Source organism: Bombina bombina, unplaced genomic scaffold (assembly GCF_027579735.1).
Source record: "Bombina bombina isolate aBomBom1 unplaced genomic scaffold, aBomBom1.pri scaffold_574, whole genome shotgun sequence".
NCBI classification, from domain to species: Eukaryota; Metazoa; Chordata; class Amphibia; order Anura; family Bombinatoridae; genus Bombina; species Bombina bombina.
Genome location: NW_026512531.1, coordinates 99,488 through 120,099, shown reverse-complemented (window position 1 = coordinate 120,099; position 20,612 = coordinate 99,488). Strand labels below are relative to the sequence as shown.

Genomic DNA, 20,612 nt, shown 5'->3' with positions numbered 1-20,612 from the left:
TTGGAAAGTTTTATTTCTTGTTGCTATTTCTTGGGCGTGTAGAGTGTCAGAGCTCTCAGCATTGCAGTATGAGTCTCCTTACCTTATTTTGCATTTAGATAAGGTAGTTTTACGTTCTAAATTAGGATTTCTTCCTAAGGTTGTTTCTGATCGGAACATTAATCAAGAGTTTGTTGTTCCTTCTTTGTATCCTAATCCTTCTTCTCAAGAGAAACGACTTCTGCACAATTTGGACGTGGTCCGTGCTTTAAAGTTTTATCTGCAGCTGACTTAGGACTTTCGTCAGTCTTCTTCTTTGTTTGTGATTTTTTCAGGAAAACGTAAGGGACAGAAAGCTACAGCTACTTCTCTTTCTATTTGACTGAAGAGTATCATATGTTTTGCATATGAGACTGTATGTATGTATGTATTGGGTACTTGTAAAGCGCAGCTAATCACCCATAAGGGTCTCAAGGCGCTGCTCATTTTATCGACCTCGGAAGGGTGAAAGGCTGAGTGGACTTAGCCGGGGATCGAACCCGCAACCCTTGGGTTTCTACAGAGCTCAGCCACAGTGCCTTAGCATGCTGAGCTATCTCTCCGGCTGGACAGCAGCCTCCCGAGAGGGTTATGGCTCATTCCACAAGGGCTGTTGCTTCCTCATGGGCATTCAAAAATGAAGCTTCTGTGGAACAGATTTGCAAGGCTGCAACTTGGTCCTTTCTTCACACTTTTTCAAAGTTTTACAAATTTGACACTTTTCCCTCGGCTTAGGCCGCTTTTGGGAGAAAGGTTCTTCAAGCAGTGGTGCCTTCCGTTTAGGTAGCTTGGGTATTGAATCCCATTAGTAATTAAGATGATCCGTGGACTCATCGTGTCATAAAAAAGAAAATTTATGCTTACCTGATAAATTTATTTCTTTTTTTGACACAATGAGTCCACGGCCCGCCCTGTTCTTGTAAGACAGGTTATTGGGTATTTTTTTTTTTTTTTTTTTTTAGTTTTAACGTTTTTATTGAGGTTTCAGTAGTCAATACAATGAAGTAAAATGCAGGGTCAAGATACATAAGTGATCATATCACACAAAGTTTACATGTCGCTGGTTAATAAACTAATGAAGACAGGCCTATTAGAGACACAAACTTCTGTATAACATACAAGAAACTAAAACAAAGCAGATCACAAGTGCACTAATAAGACAATTTTTGATAAAACTGTATCAGATGTATATATAACTAAATAAAATAAACATAAGTGACCCAAAGAAACTGCAAACCTCTAATTAAATGTATTTGGTACTTACACCTCCTTAGTACAACAAGTCACTCATGGACTTTCAACTAATTGTATGATAGATAGCGGAGGTGGGTATCTGATGATATGGGGCCACTTTTGGACCCTCTAGGGAAGGAATATGTGTAATTGTAACATTAATGATAAGAAAAAGAAAAAAGGGGGAGCTAAGGAGACTGTGGGGATTGGAGGTAAACTAAACAGGCTAATGCCAACTTGCTTCCGGCTTAACCAACTTAGATACAAGCCCATAGGCCATTGGCCAGAGATATCCATCTAGAGATGAATAGTTAGACCAAGTACGAATAAGGACTTATGTACCTGTAAAATATGGGTTTTACTAGTGGGGGAGAAGTGAAGGACCGAGAAAGGCCTCTGTGGGAAGTAAAATATAGCAGTTACCTATTATTTAACCTTTATTGTATCTAAGAATACTTAGTGGCATGCCAAATAACATACGGATTAATGTAGTGACAAACTGCTCAATATTCTTCTTCCATACTAGGAATAGTGGGCCCTAGCACCACGGCCGCTAGCGCCAAGGCCACCAATAAACAAACTTAAAATGCACTAATGTATTCAGCATTAAAAAGGAAAAACAGTCACAGTGTCATTACATTCGGATGTGCAAACCACAGGTTACACACTGTTATCAAGGTTAGTAAAATATAGGCCAAGGAATAGATCAACATATATTAAAACAGAGATGACCTTTCTTAACCCAGTAGATCCTTGGGTAATATAGAGCTGGAACTAATTGGCAAGGGCTAAGACCTAAAAAAGCATATGTACCCTGTATGGGAAGGTGGTGCAACTGGTAGGAATCTAAACTGAACTTTAAGTTCCCATCCCTTTAAAGAAAACTATGGTAAGGCCAGAGGTAGGATAAGGCCAGGGGCAGAATAAGATATGTAAATTCTTTTATACTTATAACAAAACAAGGAAAATTATTTGTCACTGTTCTTAGAGAGATAAGTCTCAAAGTCGCCAGAGATTCTAGCCAACTCCCCTCCTCAGGTTTTGTAAGAGTATATGGCTGCCAGTAGAGGTGGAATATAGGAGATGCAGAAAAATGTAGCAGGACAACTGCCGCTGTATACTTAACTCAAGAGTCAGGGACAAAACTATCTGCAATCGCCATATTCCAATATTCCCTGCTTGTGTGTCGGGAGCAGTAGAGGCCATACAGAAAAAGCCAACAGCGTAAGCTCCCTGCAGGGACCTATCTCCGGGAGGCGGCATCAGCAAAATCAAGTCCGCCACTGCTTGGAGCTGCGGGTCGCAACTTTCAATGGCCTCCACAGCCGACTCGGCGAGCAACTCAGCTTGACAGTGCTCCGGTATGTCGGATCCGATCTGGAAAGGCCGTTCCTCACTTCCTGTAGTACAGATGGAGTCCACTTTGCCTTCTCCTTCTATGGTAATCTGAGCAGCGGGGCTGCGCTCAATCTCAACCCCTGTAAGCAAAGTGTGTTGGATGTTCCCCGGGTAAGTTACATCCACTGTGTGCCGGTGAGGGTCAGAGTTGGTGGTCTGATCTAGTAGCCTTTCCCTAGCAGGTCCTTGTTCAGGAGGTAAGTCCCAGATAGTTAAGGCTGTAGTTGGTGATTGCGGCTTCCGAGTGATGAGGACACATTCCGCTCTGAGAGCGTTCCAGCTATCTTGGAATAATACAGTGAGACTTTCAAAGTGCGCAGCAAGCAGCGTCTCCACCTCCTGTAGCAGTAGCCCAGCAGACTCCATTTTGTTAAAGCAGCGTATAGTTGCCGTGTAATGGTGTACTCCTTTCTGTACTTCTGGCAAACTAGTGAGTCCAAGTAATCACCTCCATGCGTTCGTAGAAAAATCTCAGTTTGTGTCCCCACAGTTCCTATTTGTGCAGTTACCAGAACTGCTCTACCCGGATAACCGGGGGGGGTGTCAGAGAGAGAATAGTATGGCCGCCGCCGTTATTGGGTATTTTAAACTTCAGAAACCTCTGCACCTTGGCTTTTCCTTTCTTTCCTTAACTTCGGTCGAATGACTGGAGTGGGAGGGAAGGGAGGAGCTATTTAACAGCTCTGCTGTGGTGCTCTTTGCCGCCTCCTGCTGACCAGGAGGCGAATATCCCATTAGTAATTAAGATGATCCGTGGACTCATTGTGTCAAAAAAGAGATACATTTTATATAGGCCTGATAGAATTCATCTTACTGAATAATTCCTTGCCTTCATCATTTTTTTACAGATGACGCAGATGATGATGATGATGATCCAGAATATAACATCTTGGAGGATTTTGAGGAGCCTGATACAGAGGATCTTCGTAATGACCGAGCTGTGCGGATTACAAGTGAGTCATTAGTGTTTGTGTGTCAGTCATACAGAGGAACCTTTTTTTATGCATGAGATGTGAAGAATAATAACATTTGTTAAAGAACTATGCATGTAAGATACAAGTAAGTCTAGACTGTGTGTATGGCGCATAAGTGAAATGAGTTTGTATAAAAAAAAAAAACAAGTAAATTTGGTGTATGTGTGTGAGAAATACAAGCAGACGGGGATTGTGTGTCTGAGATTAAAGTAAACCTGTTTTGAAGTACATTTATTTGGATAGTGTGGGATTTGATTTAATAGGTAAAATAATATTGTGCTTTCATCAGCAGTTTGTATTACACAACCACTTTTCTCTGATGTCAATACAATGTGTTTTCACTTTACAGAGAAAGAAGTCAATGAGCTAATGGAGGAACTGTTTGAAACATTTGAAACAGTAAGATATTTTGGCTGTTCCCTATGTCAATCTCTTTGTGAAGAATCTGAACTGTTCCCCTATAGTTCACTTCCAATTGCTACTAATTTCCTATTCTGAAATCTACTCAAGCCTTGAATAGAGTATTTTAATGTGTTTGCTGCTTTTCAGTAAAGTAGTACTTTTGCAAAATTTCGTGTTGACCCTCCTGTTTCAGTTATTACTGGAAAAGCTATCTCTCTAACCTTTAATCAAACTTCAAAATATATTTAAGATTTTATATATTCCTCAACATCTTCATTTTAAAGCGGGTCTACTTGACCCATTCCCCAGCTTTGCATAATCAACATTGTTATATTAATATACTTTGTAACCGGTAAGTTTGCCAGTTTCTAAGCCCCTGCAGACTGCACCTTATCTCAGTCCTTTTTATTAGCTTTTTAAATCCTACAAAACAGTCAGACAGTGCTAGTTCATGTGTGCAATATAGATAACATTATGCTAAATCTTGTGGGGAATGATAATGGTTATAAAAGAACCAGCACTAAAATGCAAGATTGTAAAAAGCACATAGATAAGGGGCAACCTGAAGGAACTAAGATACAGGTAATCATAGAGGTAAAAAGTATATTAATATAACTGTGTTTGTTATGCAAAACTGGGAAATGAGTAATAAAGGGATTATCTATCTTTTTAATCAATAACAATTTTCAAGTAGACTGTCCCTTTAAAGGGATAGTCTAGTCAAAATTAAACTTTCATGATTCAGATAGCGCATGCAATTTTAAGCAACTTTCTAATATACTCCTTTTATCAATTTTTCTTCGTTCTCTTGGTACCTATTTGAAAAGCCATTTCTCCAACATAGGTGTGTCCGGTCCACGGCGTCATCCTTACTTGTGGGATATTCTCTTCCCCAACAGGAAATGGCAAAGAGCCCAGCAAAGCTGGTCACATGATCCCTCCTAGGCTCCGCCTACCCCAGTCATTCTCTTTGCCGTTGTACAGGCAACATCTCCACGGAGATGGCTTAGAGTTTTTTAGTGTTTAACTGTAGTTTTTATTATTCAATCAAGAGTTTGTTATTTTGAAATATTGCTGGTATGTACTATTTACTCTGAAACAGAAAAGAGATGAAGATTTCTGTTTGTAAGAGGAAAATGATTTTAGCAACCGTTACTAAAATCGATGGCTGTTCCACACAGGACTGTTGAGAGGAATTAACTTCAGTTGAGGGAACAGTGAGCAGAATTTTACTGCTTGAGGTATGACACATTCTAACAAGACGATGTAATGCTGGAAGCTGTCATTTTCCCTATGGGATCCGGTAAGCCATTTTTATTACAACAATAAATAAGGGCTTCACAAGGGCTTTTTAAGACTGTAGACATTTTCTGGGCTAAATCGATTCATATAATAAACATATTTAGCCTTGAGGAATCATTTTAATCTGGGTATTTTGTAAAATAATATCGGCAGGCACTGTTTGGGACACCTTATTCTCTAGGGGCTTTCCCTTATCATAGGCAGAGTCTCATTTTCGCGCCGGTATTGTGCACTTGTTTTTGAGAAGCATGACATGCAGTCGCATGTGTGAGGAGCTCTAATACATAGAAAAGACTTTCTGAAGGCGTCATTTGGTATCGTATTCCCCTTTGGGCTTGGTTGGGTCTCAGCAAAGCAGATACCAGGGACTGTAAAGGGGTTAAAGATAAAAACGGCTCCGGTTCCGTTATTTTAAGGGTTAAAGCTTCCAAATTTGGTGTGCAATACTTTTAAGGCTTTAAGACACTGTGGTGAAATTTTGGTGAATTTTGAACAATTCCTTCATACTTTTTCGCAATTGCAGTAATAAAGTGTGTTTAGTTTAAAATTTAAAGTGACAGTAACGGTTTTATTTTAAAACGTTTTTTGTGCTTTGTTATCAAGTTTATGCCTGTTTAACATGTCTGAACTACCAGATAGATTGTGTTCTGACTGTGGGGAAACCAAGGTTCCTTCTCATTTAACTATATGTATTTTATGTCATAAAAAAAATTTAGTAAAAATGATGCCCAAGATGATTCCTCAAGTGAGGGGAGTAAGCATGGTACTGCATCATCCCCTCCTTCGTCTACACCAGTCTTGCCCACTCAGGAGGCCCCTAGTACATCTAGCGCGCCAATACTCCTTACTATGCAACAATTAACGGCTGTAATGGATAATTCTATCAAAGACATTTTAGCCAAAATGCCCACTTATCAGCGTAAGCGCGACTGCTCTGTTTTAGATAATACTGAAGAGCATGAGGACGCTGATGATATTGTTTCTGAAGGGCCCCTACACCAGTCTGAGGGGGCCAGGGAGGTTTTGTCTGAGGGAGAAATTTCAGATTCAGGGAAAATTTCTCAACAAGCTGAACCTGATGTGATTACATTTAAATTTAAGTTGGAACATCTCCGCGCTCTACTTAAGGAGGTGTTATCCACTCTGGATGATTGTGAGAATTTGATCATCCCAGAGAAACTATGTAAAATGGACAAGTTCCTAGAGGTCCCGGGGCCCCCAGAAGCTTTTCCTATACCCAAGCGGGTGGCGGACATTGTAAATAAAGAATGGGAAAGGCCCGGTATACCTTTCGTCCCTCCCCCCATATTTAAAAAGTTGTTTCCTATGGTCGACCCCAGAAAGGACTTATGGCAGACAGTCCCCAAGGTCGAGGGGGCGGTTTCTACTTTAAACAAACGCACCACTATACCCATAGAAGATAGTTGTGCTTTCAAAGATCCTATGGATAAAAAATTAGAAGGTTTGCTTAAAAAGATGTTTGTTCAGCAAGGTTACCTTCTACAACCAATTTCATGCATTGTCCCTGTCACTACAGCCGCGTGTTTCTGGTTCGATGAGCTAGAAAAGGCGATCACTAGTGATTCTCCTCCTTATGAGGAGATTATGGACAGAATCCGTGCTCTCAAATTGGCTAATTCTTTCACCCTAGACGCCACTTTGCAATTGGCTAGGTTAGCGGCGAAAAATTCTGGGTTTGCTATTGTGGCGCGCAGAGCGCTTTGGTTGAAATCTTGGTCAGCGGATGCGTCTTCCAAGAACAAATTGCTTAACATTCCTTTCAAGGGGAAAACGCTGTTTGGCCCTGACTTGAAAGAGATTATCTCTGATATCACTGGGGGCAAGGGCCACGCCCTTCCTCAGGATAGGTCTTTCAAGGCCAAAAATAAACCTAATTTTCGTCCCTTTCGTAGAAACGGACCAGCCCCAAGTGCTACGTCCTCTAAGCAAGAGGGTAATACTTCTCAAGCCAAGCCAGCCTGGAGACCAATGCAAGGCTGGAACAAGGGAAAGCAGGCCAAGAAACCTGCCACTGCTACCAAGACAGCATGAACTGTTGGCCCCCGATCCGGGACAAGATCTGGTGGGGGGCAGACTCTCTCTCTTCGCTCAGGCTTGGGCAAGAGATGTTCTGGATCCTTGGGCACTAGAAATAGTCTCCCAAGGTTATCTTCTGGAATTCAAAGGGCTTCCCCCAAGGGGGAGGTTCCACAGGTCTCAATTGTCTTCAGACCACATAAAAAAACAGGCATTCTTACATTGTGTAGAAGACCTGTTAAAAATGGGAGTGATTCATCCTGTTCCATTAGGGGAACAAGGGATGGGGTTCTACTCCAATCTGTTCGTAGTTCCCAAAAAAGAGGGAACGTTCAGACCAATCTTAGATCTCAAGATCCTAAACAAGTTTCTCAAGGTTCCATCGTTCAAAATGGAAACCATTCGAACAATTCTTCCTTCCATCCAGGAAGGTCAATTCATGACCACGGTGGATTTAAAGGATGCGTATCTACATATTCCTATCCACAAGGAACATCATCGGTTCCTAAGGTTCGCATTCCTGGACAAGCATTACCAGTTCGTGGCACTTCCTTTCGGATTAGCCACTGCTCCAAGGATTTTCACAAAGGTACTAGGGTCCCTTCTAGCGGTGCTAAGACCAAGGGGCATTGCAGTAGTACCTTACTTGGACGACATTCTGATTCAAGCGTCGTCCCTTCCTCAAGCAAAGGCTCACACGGACATAGTCCTGGCCTTTCTCAGATCTCACGGATGGAAAGTGAACGTAGAAAAGAGTTCTCTATCTCCGTCAACAAGGGTTCCCTTCTTGGGAACAATAATAGACTCCTTAGAAATGAGGATTTTTCTGACAGAGGCCAGAAAAACAAAACTTCTAAACTCTTGTCAAATACTTCATTCCGTTCCTCTTCCTTCCATAGCGCAGTGCATGGAAGTAATAGGTTTGATGGTAGCGGCAATGGACATAGTTCCTTTTGCGCGCATTCATCTAAGACCATTACAACTGTGCATGCTCAGTCAGTGGAATGGGGACTATACAGACTTGTCTCCGACGATACAAGTAAATCAGAGGACCAGAGATTCACTCCGTTGGTGGCTGTCCCTGGACAACCTGTCACAAGGGATGAACTTCCGCAGGCCAGAGTGGGTCATTGTCACGACCGACGCCAGTCTGATGGGCTGGGGCGCGGTCTGGGGACCCCTGAAAGCTCAGGGTCTTTGGTCTCGGGAAGAATCTCTTCTACCGATAAATATTCTGGAACTGAGAGCGATACTCAATGCTCTCAAGGCTTGGCCTCGGCTAGCAAAGGCCAAGTTCATACGGTTTCAATCAGACAACATGACGACTGTTGCGTACATCAACCATCAGGGGGGAACAAGGAGTTCCCTGGCGATGGAAGAAGTGACCAAAATCATTCAATGGGCGGAGACTCACTCCTGCCACCTGTCTGCAATCCACATCCCAGGAGTGGAAAATTGGGAAGCGGATTTTCTGAGTCGTCAGACATTACATCCGGGGGAGTGGGAACTCCATCCGGAAATCTTTGCCCAAATTACTCAACTGTGGGGCATTCCAGACATGGATCTGATGGCCTCTCGTCAGAACTTCAAGGTTCCTTGCTACGGGTCCAGATCCAGGGATCCCAAGGCGACTCTAGTAGATGCACTAGTAGCACCTTGGACCTTCAAACTAGCTTATGTATTCCCGCCGTTTCCTCTCATCCCCAGGCTGGTAGCCAGGATCAATCAGGAGAGGGCATCGGTGATCTTGATAGCTCCTGCGTGGCCACGCAGGACTTGGTATGCAGATCTGGTGACTATGTCATCGGCTCCACCATGGAAGCTACCTTTGAGACGAGACCTTCTTGTTCAAGGTCCGTTCGAACATCCGAATCTGGTCTCACTCCAACTGACTGCTTGGAGATTGAACGCTTGATCTTATCAAAGCGAGGGTTATCAGATTCTGTTATTGATACTCTTGTTCAGGCCAGAAAGCCTGTAACCAGAAAAATTTACCACAAAATATGGAAAAAATATATCTGTTGGTGTGAATCTAAAGGATTCCCTTGGGACAAGGTAAAAATTCCTAAGATTCTATCCTTTCTTCAAGAAGGATTGGAGAAAGGATTATCTGCAAGTTCCTTGAAGGGACAGATTTCTGCCTTGTCTGTGTTACTTCACAAAAAGTTGGCAGCTGTGCCAGATGTTCAAGCCTTTGTTCAGGCTCTGGTTAGAATCAAGCCTGTTTACAAACCTTTGACTCCTCCTTGGAGTCTCAACTTAGTTCTTTCAGTTCTTCAGGGGGTTCCGTTTGAACCCTTACATTCCGTTGATATTAAGTTATTATCTTGGAAAGTTTTGTTTTTGGTTGCAATTTCTTCTGCTAGAAGAGTTTCAGAGTTATCTGCTCTGCAGTGTTCTCCTCCTTATCTGGTGTTCCATGCAGATAAGGTGGTTTTACGTACTAAACCTGGTTTTCTTCCGAAAGTTGTTTCTAACAAAAACATTAACCAGGAGATAGTCGTGCCTTCTTTGTGTCCGAATCCAGTTTCAAAGAAGGAACGTTTGTTGCACAATTTGGATGTTGTTCGCGCTCTAAAATTCTATTTAGATGCTACAAAGGATTTTAGACAAACATCTTCCTTGTTTGTTGTTTACTCTGGTAAAAGGAGAGGTCAAAAAGCAACTTCTACCTCTCTCTCTTTTTGGATTAAAAGCATCATCAGATTGGCTTATGAGACTGCCGGACGGCAGCCTCCTGAAAGAATCACAGCTCATTCCACTAGGGCTGTGGCTTCCACATGGGCCTTCAAGAACGAGGCTTCTGTTGATCAGATATGTCGGGCAGCGACTTGGTCTTCACTGCACACTTTTACCAAATTTTACAAGTTTGATACTTTTGCTTCTTCTGAGGCTATTTTTGGGAGAAAGGTTTTGCAAGCCGTGGTGCCTTCCATTTAGGTGACCTGATTTGCTCCCTCCCTTCATCCGTGTCCTAAAGCTTTGGTATTGGTTCCCACAAGTAAGGATGACGCCGTGGACCGGACACACCTATGTTGGAGAAAACAAAATTTATGTTTACCTGATAAATTACTTTCTCCAACGGTGTGTCCGGTCCACGGCCCGCCCTGGTTTTTTAATCAGGTCTGATAATTTATTTTCTTTAACTACAGTCACCACGGTATCATATGGTTTCTCCTATGCAAATATTCCTCCTTTACGTCGGTCGAATGACTGGGGTAGGCGGAGCCTAGGAGGGATCATGTGACCAGCTTTGCTGGGCTCTTTGCCATTTCCTGTTGGGGAAGAGAATATCCCACAAGTAAGGATGACGCCGTGGACCGGACACACCGTTGGAGAAAGTAATTTATCAGGTAAACATAAATTCTGTTTTTTGGTTCAGCACCTAGGTAGCGCTTTCTGATTGGTAGCACTTTCTGATTTTTGTATAAATGTAGCCACCAATCAGCTAAATAGGAGTAAATTAGAAAGTTGCTTAAAATTGCATGCTCTCTCTGAATCGTGAAAGTTTAATTTTGACTAGGCTATCCCTTTAAGTGAATTTTCATCCTGTAACAAGATAAAACATCCGATTTGTTTATATATTATAAATGAAAGGTTGCAGTAACATATGCATTCACCTATTTTTAATTTAAAACCATACGACGCATTTCTCTTATGCTTTTTCAGATGCACCAGATGCCATTTGCTCAAGTACACTGTCTGTGTGTAATGATACTAGCTAAATATTATACTTAAAGGGCCACTAGAGCCAAAATATTTCTTTCATGATTCAGATAGAGAATAGAAATTTAAACAACATTACAATTTACTTCTATTATTTATGTTGCTTCATTTTTTAGATATCCTTTGTTGAAGAAAAAGCAATGCACACGGTGAGCCAATCACACAAGGCTTCTATTAGCAGCAACCAATCAGCAGCTACTGAGCATATCTATATATGCTTTTCAGCAAAGAATATCAAGAGAATAAAACATATTAGATAATATAAGTAAATTAGAAAGATGTTTAAAATTGCATTCTCTTTCTAAATCATGAGAGAGAAACATGTGGGTTTCATGTCCCTTTAAGATGAGTTTGGTGAAGACACTTGTTTATAGTTTTAAGTATCAATTTTGGGAGCATTTTTCTTTTCTTTTTGTACTGTGTTCAGTTTCAGGATGAGATTGATTTCTCCCATGTGGAAGATGAGGAACCAGATGAGGAAGATAGTAAGGACAGTAACCCGGAGACTGTGTCTAACTTTAACACTCCACAAGCAATAAGGTAAGAAAAGGTATCTAATTCCATGTATCAGACACATGATATTGTTAAAGGAGGAAAGATTTCTACAATAGTTCCATTGAACTTTAAAGGAATAGGTATGTCCTATTCACTATAGGCTTTTGCACTTAAAGTTCACTGTACACAAAATTTCTACAGAATTATCATGTAATGGACAATGTATAAACACAGGGTTACACAAGAGAATCATGAATAAAGAGCTTCTCATTTCCTTCTAAATTATGGGCAAGGTGTCTTCTTTGAGACAATTCTAGCATCTTTTGTCATCCCGATTGATTTGAATGGATCTCAATACACCCTGTCCTATCAATTTGGGACCTATGAAGTTTATCACAACTGCCTCTAATCCAGAGTAGAAAGACAATACCAAGTCTGATTATCACTGCAGTAGCAAAAGCAGCCAATACTCTGTTCACGGTTGTATTACTGCTGTGATGGTCATGATAACCGAAATGTTATTAGAATTTCTCTAAAGAATTTGGAATGTCTTATAATGCTCTGTATTTGAGTGCTTTTTCATGCGGTGTCCTGTAATGAAAGTAGTAGTATTTGTGTGTCGTCCTCTAAAAAGCGTGATTAACTATAGTGGTAGCTAGAATTGCATTGAGAGATTTTACATTTTTACAAGCTTTACATATGATGTGAGTGTGTCTGCACAAGTTATTTACAAGCTCCTCCTTATCTATGGGGCAGGCCAGCTACAGACCAAGCTGTGCCTGTTTGGGAAGGGAGGTAAATTAACTTGGCTTGGTTCTTCCCTCAGCGTGGAGTTGCGAAACCTGAGGGATAAACCATACAAGCCATACATTGTATTCAATTTGAGAAAACAGGTGGCTAATAATACTGGCAATAATACTCATATGGTTAAAAGTGAGTATAAAGCGCCTAGAGGCTGGGTTAGGACGGCCTAATATACTAACAAGACCACAGAAGAAAAGAGTCTTAATTGTGCATTATAATATAAAATCACATAAAATCACCCAATAAAGGGAATGGAATGTAAAATCTTAATTTATTACAAATAATAATAAAAATGTAAAACCAAACAAAATACAATGAAAAGATCCGGATCTGGTGAGTCTCCTAAAAAGTTCTAAAAAACCAAAGAAGCTGTCCAATGGGTAAAATCCTGAATATACTTTAAAAGTCACACAGTCACAAAGGCTTGACCTCCAAATGTTTAAATAGCAGAATTGAGGTGATGCAGATGATGAAAAAACCAAAACTAATGTGATGAAAAAGTAAAAAGTGTGAACGTGGATAAATATGAAAAACAAAAATTAAAACAAAAATTAAAAATCAAGTGGCTATATATATATGTGTATGTATATATATATATATATATATATATATATATATATATATATATATATATATATATATATATATATATATATATATATAAACAAAAGAATGAAAAAATATGAAAAAATAATACAAAAATGAATGAAAAATGTGATGAAAATATATATATATATGCGTGAATCAAAAAAGTGTTATCCAAAAGGTGAGGGAAACAGTGAGACAAAAACAACAAACAAATCCTCCAAAATTGATCCTGATAGTGGTAGTGTCTTTGAATCCTATTTGATGTAGTATCCCAGTATTGGTCCTATTGGTGTGGTGTCCTATAAACAATAAAATAACATAGTGTATTCCATATAGATAAAATAACAATAATTAGAATTTTGCTTACCCAGTATCGACGCGTTTCGGCCCCTATGAGGCGTTTTTCAAGACATACAATTGTATGTCTTGAAAAACGCCTCATAGGGGCCGAAACGTGTCGATACTGGGTTGTATGTCTTGAAAAAGGCCTCATAGGGGCCGAAACCCGTCGATACTGGGTAAGCAAAATTCTAATTATTGTTATTTTATCTATATGGAATACACTGTTATTTTATTGTTTATAGGACACAACACCAATAGGACCAATACTGGGATACTACACCAAATAGGATTCAAAGACACTACCACTATCAGGATCAATTTTGGAGGATTTGTTTGTTATTTTTGTCTCACTGTTTCCCTCACCTTTTGGATAACACTTTTTTGATTCACGCATATATATATATTTTCATCACATTTTTCATTCAATTTTGTATTATTTTTTCATATTTTTTCATTCTTTTTTTTTTATATATATATATATATATATATATATATATATATATAGATGGCCACTTGATTTTTCATTTTTGTTTTAATTTTTGTTTTTCATATTTATCCACGTTCACACTTTTTACTTTTTCATCACATAAGTTTTGTTTTTTTCATCATCTGCATCACCTCAATTCTGCTATTTAAACATTTGGAGGTCAAGCCTTTGTGACTGTGTGACTTTTAAAGTATATTCAGGATTTTACCCATTGGACAGCTTCTTTGGTTTTTTTAGAACTTTTTAGGAGACTCACCAGATCCGGATCTTTTCATTGTATTTTGTTTGGTTTTACATTTTTTATGTCATTATTATTTGTAATAAATTAAGATTTTACATTCCATTCCCTTTATTGGGTGATTTTATGTGATTTTATATTATAATGCACAATTAGGACTCTTTTCTTCTGTGGTCTTGTTAGTATATTAGGCCCATCCTAACCCAGCCTCTAGGCGCTTTATACTCACTTTTAACTATTTCACAGTCCATTTGAGGCCAGCTAGGAGGCCTCACGTATAAAGCACAAGGGTTACCGCCTGTGGCGCTTTTCTATTTTATCTTATCAATAATACTCATATGCTAAATCACTGTAAAAACCTGACATGAAAATATCACCTAAACATCTGTATGTAAAAAAGGAAGATATTTTACCTCAAAATTTCTTCAGCTCACCAGAGAAAGTGCTCTATGAACAGTTATACTCCAGCTGCTGTCCAGCTGCAGGTAAAAAAAGAAGAAGAAATGAACAGCAGCCAATCGACTTCAGCAGTGCTGAGGTCATGAACTGTGATCTCATGAGATATCATAGTAAACTTTCTTAAACTGAATAGGGAAATAACATGAGTGTGCATGAGGCATGCTCCCTTGCAAGTCCCGGGACAGGCATACTGACTAGCTGCTTAAAGTCCTTTACTATGGGGTGTGAATACTTAGGACATTTTGAGGTAAAATATATTTATTTTTTACATAGAGATGTTCAGCTGATATTTTCTAGTCAACTTTTTACAGCTATTCTGCATCACTTTCAAGTCTGGTGTACTATCTTTTGTATAAATGTGTTATTGTGTACAAGTAACATTATGTATCCTATTTAATGTTTGCTTAAGGTTTGAGGAACCACTTGCTAACATCATGAATGAACAGCATTCCACTGTGAAAGCAAAGCTTGACTTCCTTAGGATGAAGAAGTCAGTAATGAAACCTACTACACCATTTATAGAGGAACCCAAGCCACTGCCTCCTGCCAAGGTGGCAACAGTTCTGTCTTTGAACATGGAGCAGAAACGGCGTTTGCAACAGCAAATGCAGCAGGTTAGTGCAAACCAAAATATTGTCCAATAATGTGACCTGTTTTCTCTAGTTTATTGCATGCATCAAGAATTCTGAAACTGAGACAGAACTGCCAGCAACATGTATATAGAAACTATTTACAGGTTTTGCCAGATTGGTAGAATCTGGTCCTGTTATAATATAGATTTAAACTTTGCAATATTCTTTGGAGGGATCTTCATTTTTTTTATCAGAAGAGTTAAACCATTCATGTACCTGCACTACTTAAACACCTTCTGCTCTGTTCAGATTTTTTTAATTTTATTTTTTAAAGAGAACATACAGAAAAGGAGGCAATAAGCATACAGTAAACAAAATTAAATTATAACAGACAATAAAGGTGTCCTCTTTTTGACCATATTAGTAAAGCTAAAGGTCACCTTTGAGGTCTAAACATTTAATATAGGGTTTTATATAAGAAGGTCTCTCGTGATCTTTCAAGAAATATAAACTCAAAGATTGCAAGTTTAAGAGGTTATAGAGCAAGTGTGAAAAGAAAAGATACATTTAGGGTCACTCTTGGACCCTCAGCCTCTGCTCATCAACAAAAGTAAAAGAAAAGTTGGACCAGCACCTTAACATCTAAACTGTAAGCTTTTTTGTCAAGAACATAGGGACAAGTGTCCTAAGAGAAAGTGTATATTAAACTAGAGTGTTATTTTATAGTAATTAAGGAGTGAGCTAGTGGGGACCTAAAACTAAGCTATCCCTTCAAGAATGCAAATTGAGAAGACCTTAACGTTATGTGGGTCTTGGCATAAGGTAAAGTAACATATTCCAGATCTATGAATTGTAGAATGGCTTAGTAAATATTGAACGTTATGCTCTGTGAAATCCTCGGGCCGTAGGACACAGGGTTCCAGCAGGGTAATATAAATTCAAGGATAGCCATTGAGATGTATTATATTTGGTCAGGGGGAAAAAGGGGGGGTGGATTAAAATCTGACCACAAGAATTAAAAAACTGACTGGGAGTAGTTCTTTTTGATGTTTTCTGTCAAATCCATTTGAGTTACTTAATTCACCAAAAAGGGGAAACCAAATAATTCTCATATTCGTTTTTTTATTTAATTTATACATCATTGTCTTCAAACAATCATGAATTGTTTTTGTTCTTTGTTTTGCAGCATGTCCAGCTGCTGACCCAGATGCATCTTTTAACCTGCAGAAATCCAAAGCTGAGTGTGGAGGCTGATACAGCTCGCATGTTTTTGGTAAACTATTTCTTTGGCTGTTTCCGTATATTTTCAGAGCAAAGTATAATGCACCTTGTCCTTACACCCAAAACCAGGGCTTAAAGTGAATGTAAATTTTGATGCTAAAGTGCCCAGTTTTTAAAAATTTGATTAAAAACAGGGGCACTTTAATTCATCAAAATTTACATTTCACTCGTGTTGTGAAAATACTTACCTTTTAATCTCGACAGCCACTCCAGCTTTCCCCGGTTGTCGCAAGCCTCTTCCTGAAATGACGGATCAGTGATCTTCCTATCACGGCCTCCCACCTGGGGGAATCAGTGTCTGATTCAATGCTGTGTTTGGAGGAAGCCGGATTCCTCATTTTAGACCCAGGAAGAGGCTTTGCAACGGGCGGAGGAAGTGATGCAGCGGCTGTCGAGATTAAAAGGTAAGTATTTTCACAACATGAGTGAAATGTAAATTTTGATGAATTAAAGTGCCCCTGTTTTTAATCAAAGTTTTAAAAACCGGGCACTTTAGCATCAAAATTTACATTCACTTTACGGTTATTTAAATCTTTCCGCCATAACCCTTTAGAGTGATACTGAGTGTCGCCCTATGCTCAATGTTTTAAGAGCAGGACCTTAGACATCCTTGGTGTGCCAGAAATAAGTCTCACTAAGGATTCACAGAGAAATAAGGCAACTGTGTACCTACATCCCCACTCTTTTTAGACACTCTAACCATGTTTCATCTCTCACACGCTCTCTTTTTGTTTTATTTTTCTGCCATTTCTGCAGGTTGAACTGTCCAATTTTGCAAATATCTCAAGTTCGAATAATTCCTCGCATAGCCCTAACTTCCAGACTATGTTCCAGCCCTGTAACCTGAAAGAAGCACTGCAGCTGATCCCCATCTTTCACAGCCAGGTCCCTGAAGAATGTGAACCATCCAAACCTGCAAAAAGGAATGGTGAGATTTTGCAGATGTTAGACTTTATATATACTGCCTGTATTAACCCAGTAGGTGGCACTGGCTTAAACAGACTGGAATTTCACTATTGACAAGCTATAATCTGTATCTATGGTTACAGTCATCTCTTGTAACACACACACACACATTTTATTTATATATATATATATATATATATGTGTGTGTGTATATATATATATATATATATTTCTCCAACATAGGTGTGTCCGGTCCACGGCGTCATCCTTACTTGTGGGATATTCTCTTCCCCAACAGGAAATGGCAAAGAGCCCAGCAAAGCTGGTCACATGATCCCTCCTAGGCTCCGCCTACCCCAGTCATTCTCTTTGCCGTTGTACAGGCAACATCTCCACGGAGATGGCTTAGAGTTTTTTAGTGTTTAACTGTAGTTTTTATTATTGAATCAAGAGTTTGTTATTTTAAAATAGTGCTGGTATGTACTATTTACTCAGAAACAGAAAAGAGATGAAGATTTCTGTTTGTATGAGGAAAATGATTTTAGCACCGTAACTAAAATCCATGGCTGTTCCACACAGGACTGTTGAGAGCAATTAACTTCAGTTGGGGGAACAGTGTGCAGTCTCTTACTGCTTGAGGTATGACACATTCTAACAAGACGATGTAATGCTGGAAGCTGTCATTTTCCCTATGGGATCCGGTAAGCCATGTTTATTAAGATAGTAAATAAGGGCTTCACAAGGGCTTATTAAGACTGTAGACTTTTTCTGGGCTAAATCGATTCATTATTAACACATATTTAGCCTTGAGGAATCATTTATTCTGGGTATTTTGATATGATTATATCGGCAGGCACTGTTTTTGACACCTTATTCTTTAGGGGCTTTCCCTAATCATAGTCAGAGCCTCATTTTCGCGCCGGTATGGCGCACTTGTTTTTGAGGACAGCATGGCATGCAGCTGCATGTGTGTGGAGCTCTGTTACATAGAAAAGTCTTTCTGAAGGCATCATTTGGTATCGTATTCCCCTTTGGGCTTGGTTGGGTCTCAGCAAAGCAGATTCCAGGGACTGTAAAGGGGTTAAATATAAAAACGGCTCCGGTTCCGTTATTTTAAGGGTTAAAGCTTCCAAAAACAGTGTGCAATACTTTTAAGGCTTTAAGACACTGTGGTGAAATTTTGGTGAATTTTGAACAATTCCTTCATACTTTTTCGCAATTGCAGTAATAAAGTGTGTTTAGTTTAAAATTTAAAGTGACAGTAACGGTTTTATTTTAAAACGTTTTTTGTGCTTTGTTATCAAGTTTATGCCTGTTTAACATGTCTGAACTACCAGATAGATTGTGTTCTGACTGTGGGGAAACCAAGGTTCCTTCTCATTTAACTATATGTATTTTATGTCATAAAAAAAATTTAGTAAAAATGATGCCCAAGATGATTCCTCAAGTGAGGGGAGTAAGCATGGTACTGCATCATCCCCTCCTTCGTCTACACCAGTCTTGCCCATACAGGAGGCCCCTAGTACATCTAGTGCGCCAATACTCCTTACTATGCAACATTTAACGGCTGTAATGGATAATTCTATCAAAAACATTTTAGCCAATATGCCCACTTATCAGCGAAAGCGCGACTGCTCTGTTTTAGAAAATTCTGTAGAGCATGAGAACGCTGATGATATGGTTCCTGAAGGGCCCCTACACCAGTCTGAGGGGGCCAGGGAGGTTTTGTCTGAGGGAGAAATTTCAGATTCAGGAAACATTTCTCAACAAGCTGAACCTGATGTGATTACTTTTAAATTTAAGTTGGAACATCTCCGCGCTCTGCTTAAGGAGGTGTTATCCAATTTGGATGATTGTGATTATCTGGTCATTCCAGAACCACTATGTAAAATGGAAAAGTTCTTAGAGGCCCCGGGGCCCCCCGAAGCTTTTCCTATATCCAAGCGGGTGGCGTACATTGTTAGTAAAGAATGGGACAGGCCCGGTATACCTTTAGTACCTCCCCCCATATTTATAAAATTGTTTTCCTATAGTCGACCCCAGAAAGGACTGATGGCAGACAGTCCCCAAGGTCGAGGGGGCGGTTTCTACTCTACACAAGCGCGCCACTATACCCATAGAAGATAGTTGTGCTTTCCAAGATCCTATGGATAAAAAATTAGAAGGTCTGCTAAAGATGTTTGTTCAGCAAGGTTCCCTTCTACAACCAATTGCATGCATTGTCCCTGTCACTGCAGCCGCGTGTTTCTAGTTTGATGAGCTAGGAAAGGCGATTATTAGTAATTCTTCTTCTTATGAGGAGATTATGGACAGAATTCGTGCTCTTAAATTGGCTAATTCTTTCACCCTAGACGCCACCTTGCAATTGGCTAGGTTAGCGGCGAAAAAATTCTGGGTTTGCTATTGTGGCGCAGAGCGCTTTGGTTAAAATCTTGGGCAGCGGGATGCGTCTTCCAAGAACAAATTGCTTGACATTCCTTTCAAGGGGAAAAACACTCTTTGGCCCTGACTTGAAAGAGATTATCTCTGATATCACTGGGGGCAAGGGCCACGCCCTTCCTCAGGATAGGTCTTTTCAAGACCAAAAATAAACCTAAGTTTCGTCCCTTTCGCAGAAACGGATCAGCCCCAAGGGCTACGTCCTCTAAGCAGGAAGGTAATACTTCTCAAGCCAATCCAGCCTGGAGACTTATGCAAGGCTGGAACAAAGGAAAGCAGGCCAGGAAACCTGCCACTGCTACCAAGACAGCATGAAATGCGGGCCCCCGATCCGGGACCGGATCTGGTGGGGGGCAGACTCTCTCTCTTCGCTCAGGCTGGGGCAAGAGATGTTCTGGATCCTTGGGCGCTAGAAATAGTCTCCCAAGGTTATTCTCTGGAGTTCAAGGGGCTTCCTCCAAGGGGGAGGTTCCACAGGTCTCAGTTGTCTTCAGACCACATAAGAAGACAGGCATTCTTACATTGGGTAGAAGACCTGCTAAAAATGGGAGTGATTCATCCTGTTCCATTAGGAGAACAAGGGATGGGGTTCTACTCCAATCTGTTCATAGTTCCCAAAAAAGAGGGAACGTTCTGACCTATCTTAGATCTCAAGATCTTGAACAAGTTTCTCAAGGTTCCATCGTTCAAGATGGAAACCATTCGAACACTTCTTCCTTCCATCCAGGAAGGTCAATTCATGACCAAGGTGGATTTCAAGGATGCGTATCTACATATTCCTATCCACAAGGAACATCATCGGTTCCTAAGGTTTGCATTCCTGGACAAGCATTTCCAGTTCGTGGCGTTTTCTTTCGGATTAGCCACTGCTCCTAGGATTTTCTCATAGGTACTAGGGTCCCTTCTGGCGG

General features: G+C 40.1%; 1 protein-coding gene across 1 annotated transcript in view; it reads left to right on the top strand.

Moving 5' to 3' along the window:
* The window catches only part of LOC128644346 (uncharacterized), a gene marked incomplete at its 3' end in the record, with an annotated part of 161,922 nt that overhangs the window by 42,727 nt on the left and 98,583 nt on the right, over positions 1–20,612 (top strand). The window contains 6 exon segments of the mRNA XM_053697000.1: positions 3,498–3,602; positions 3,973–4,022; positions 11,518–11,630; positions 14,913–15,117; positions 16,262–16,348; positions 17,113–17,284. Coding sequence (XP_053552975.1) covers positions 3,498–3,602; positions 3,973–4,022; positions 11,518–11,630; positions 14,913–15,117; positions 16,262–16,348; positions 17,113–17,284 — 732 coding nt within the window.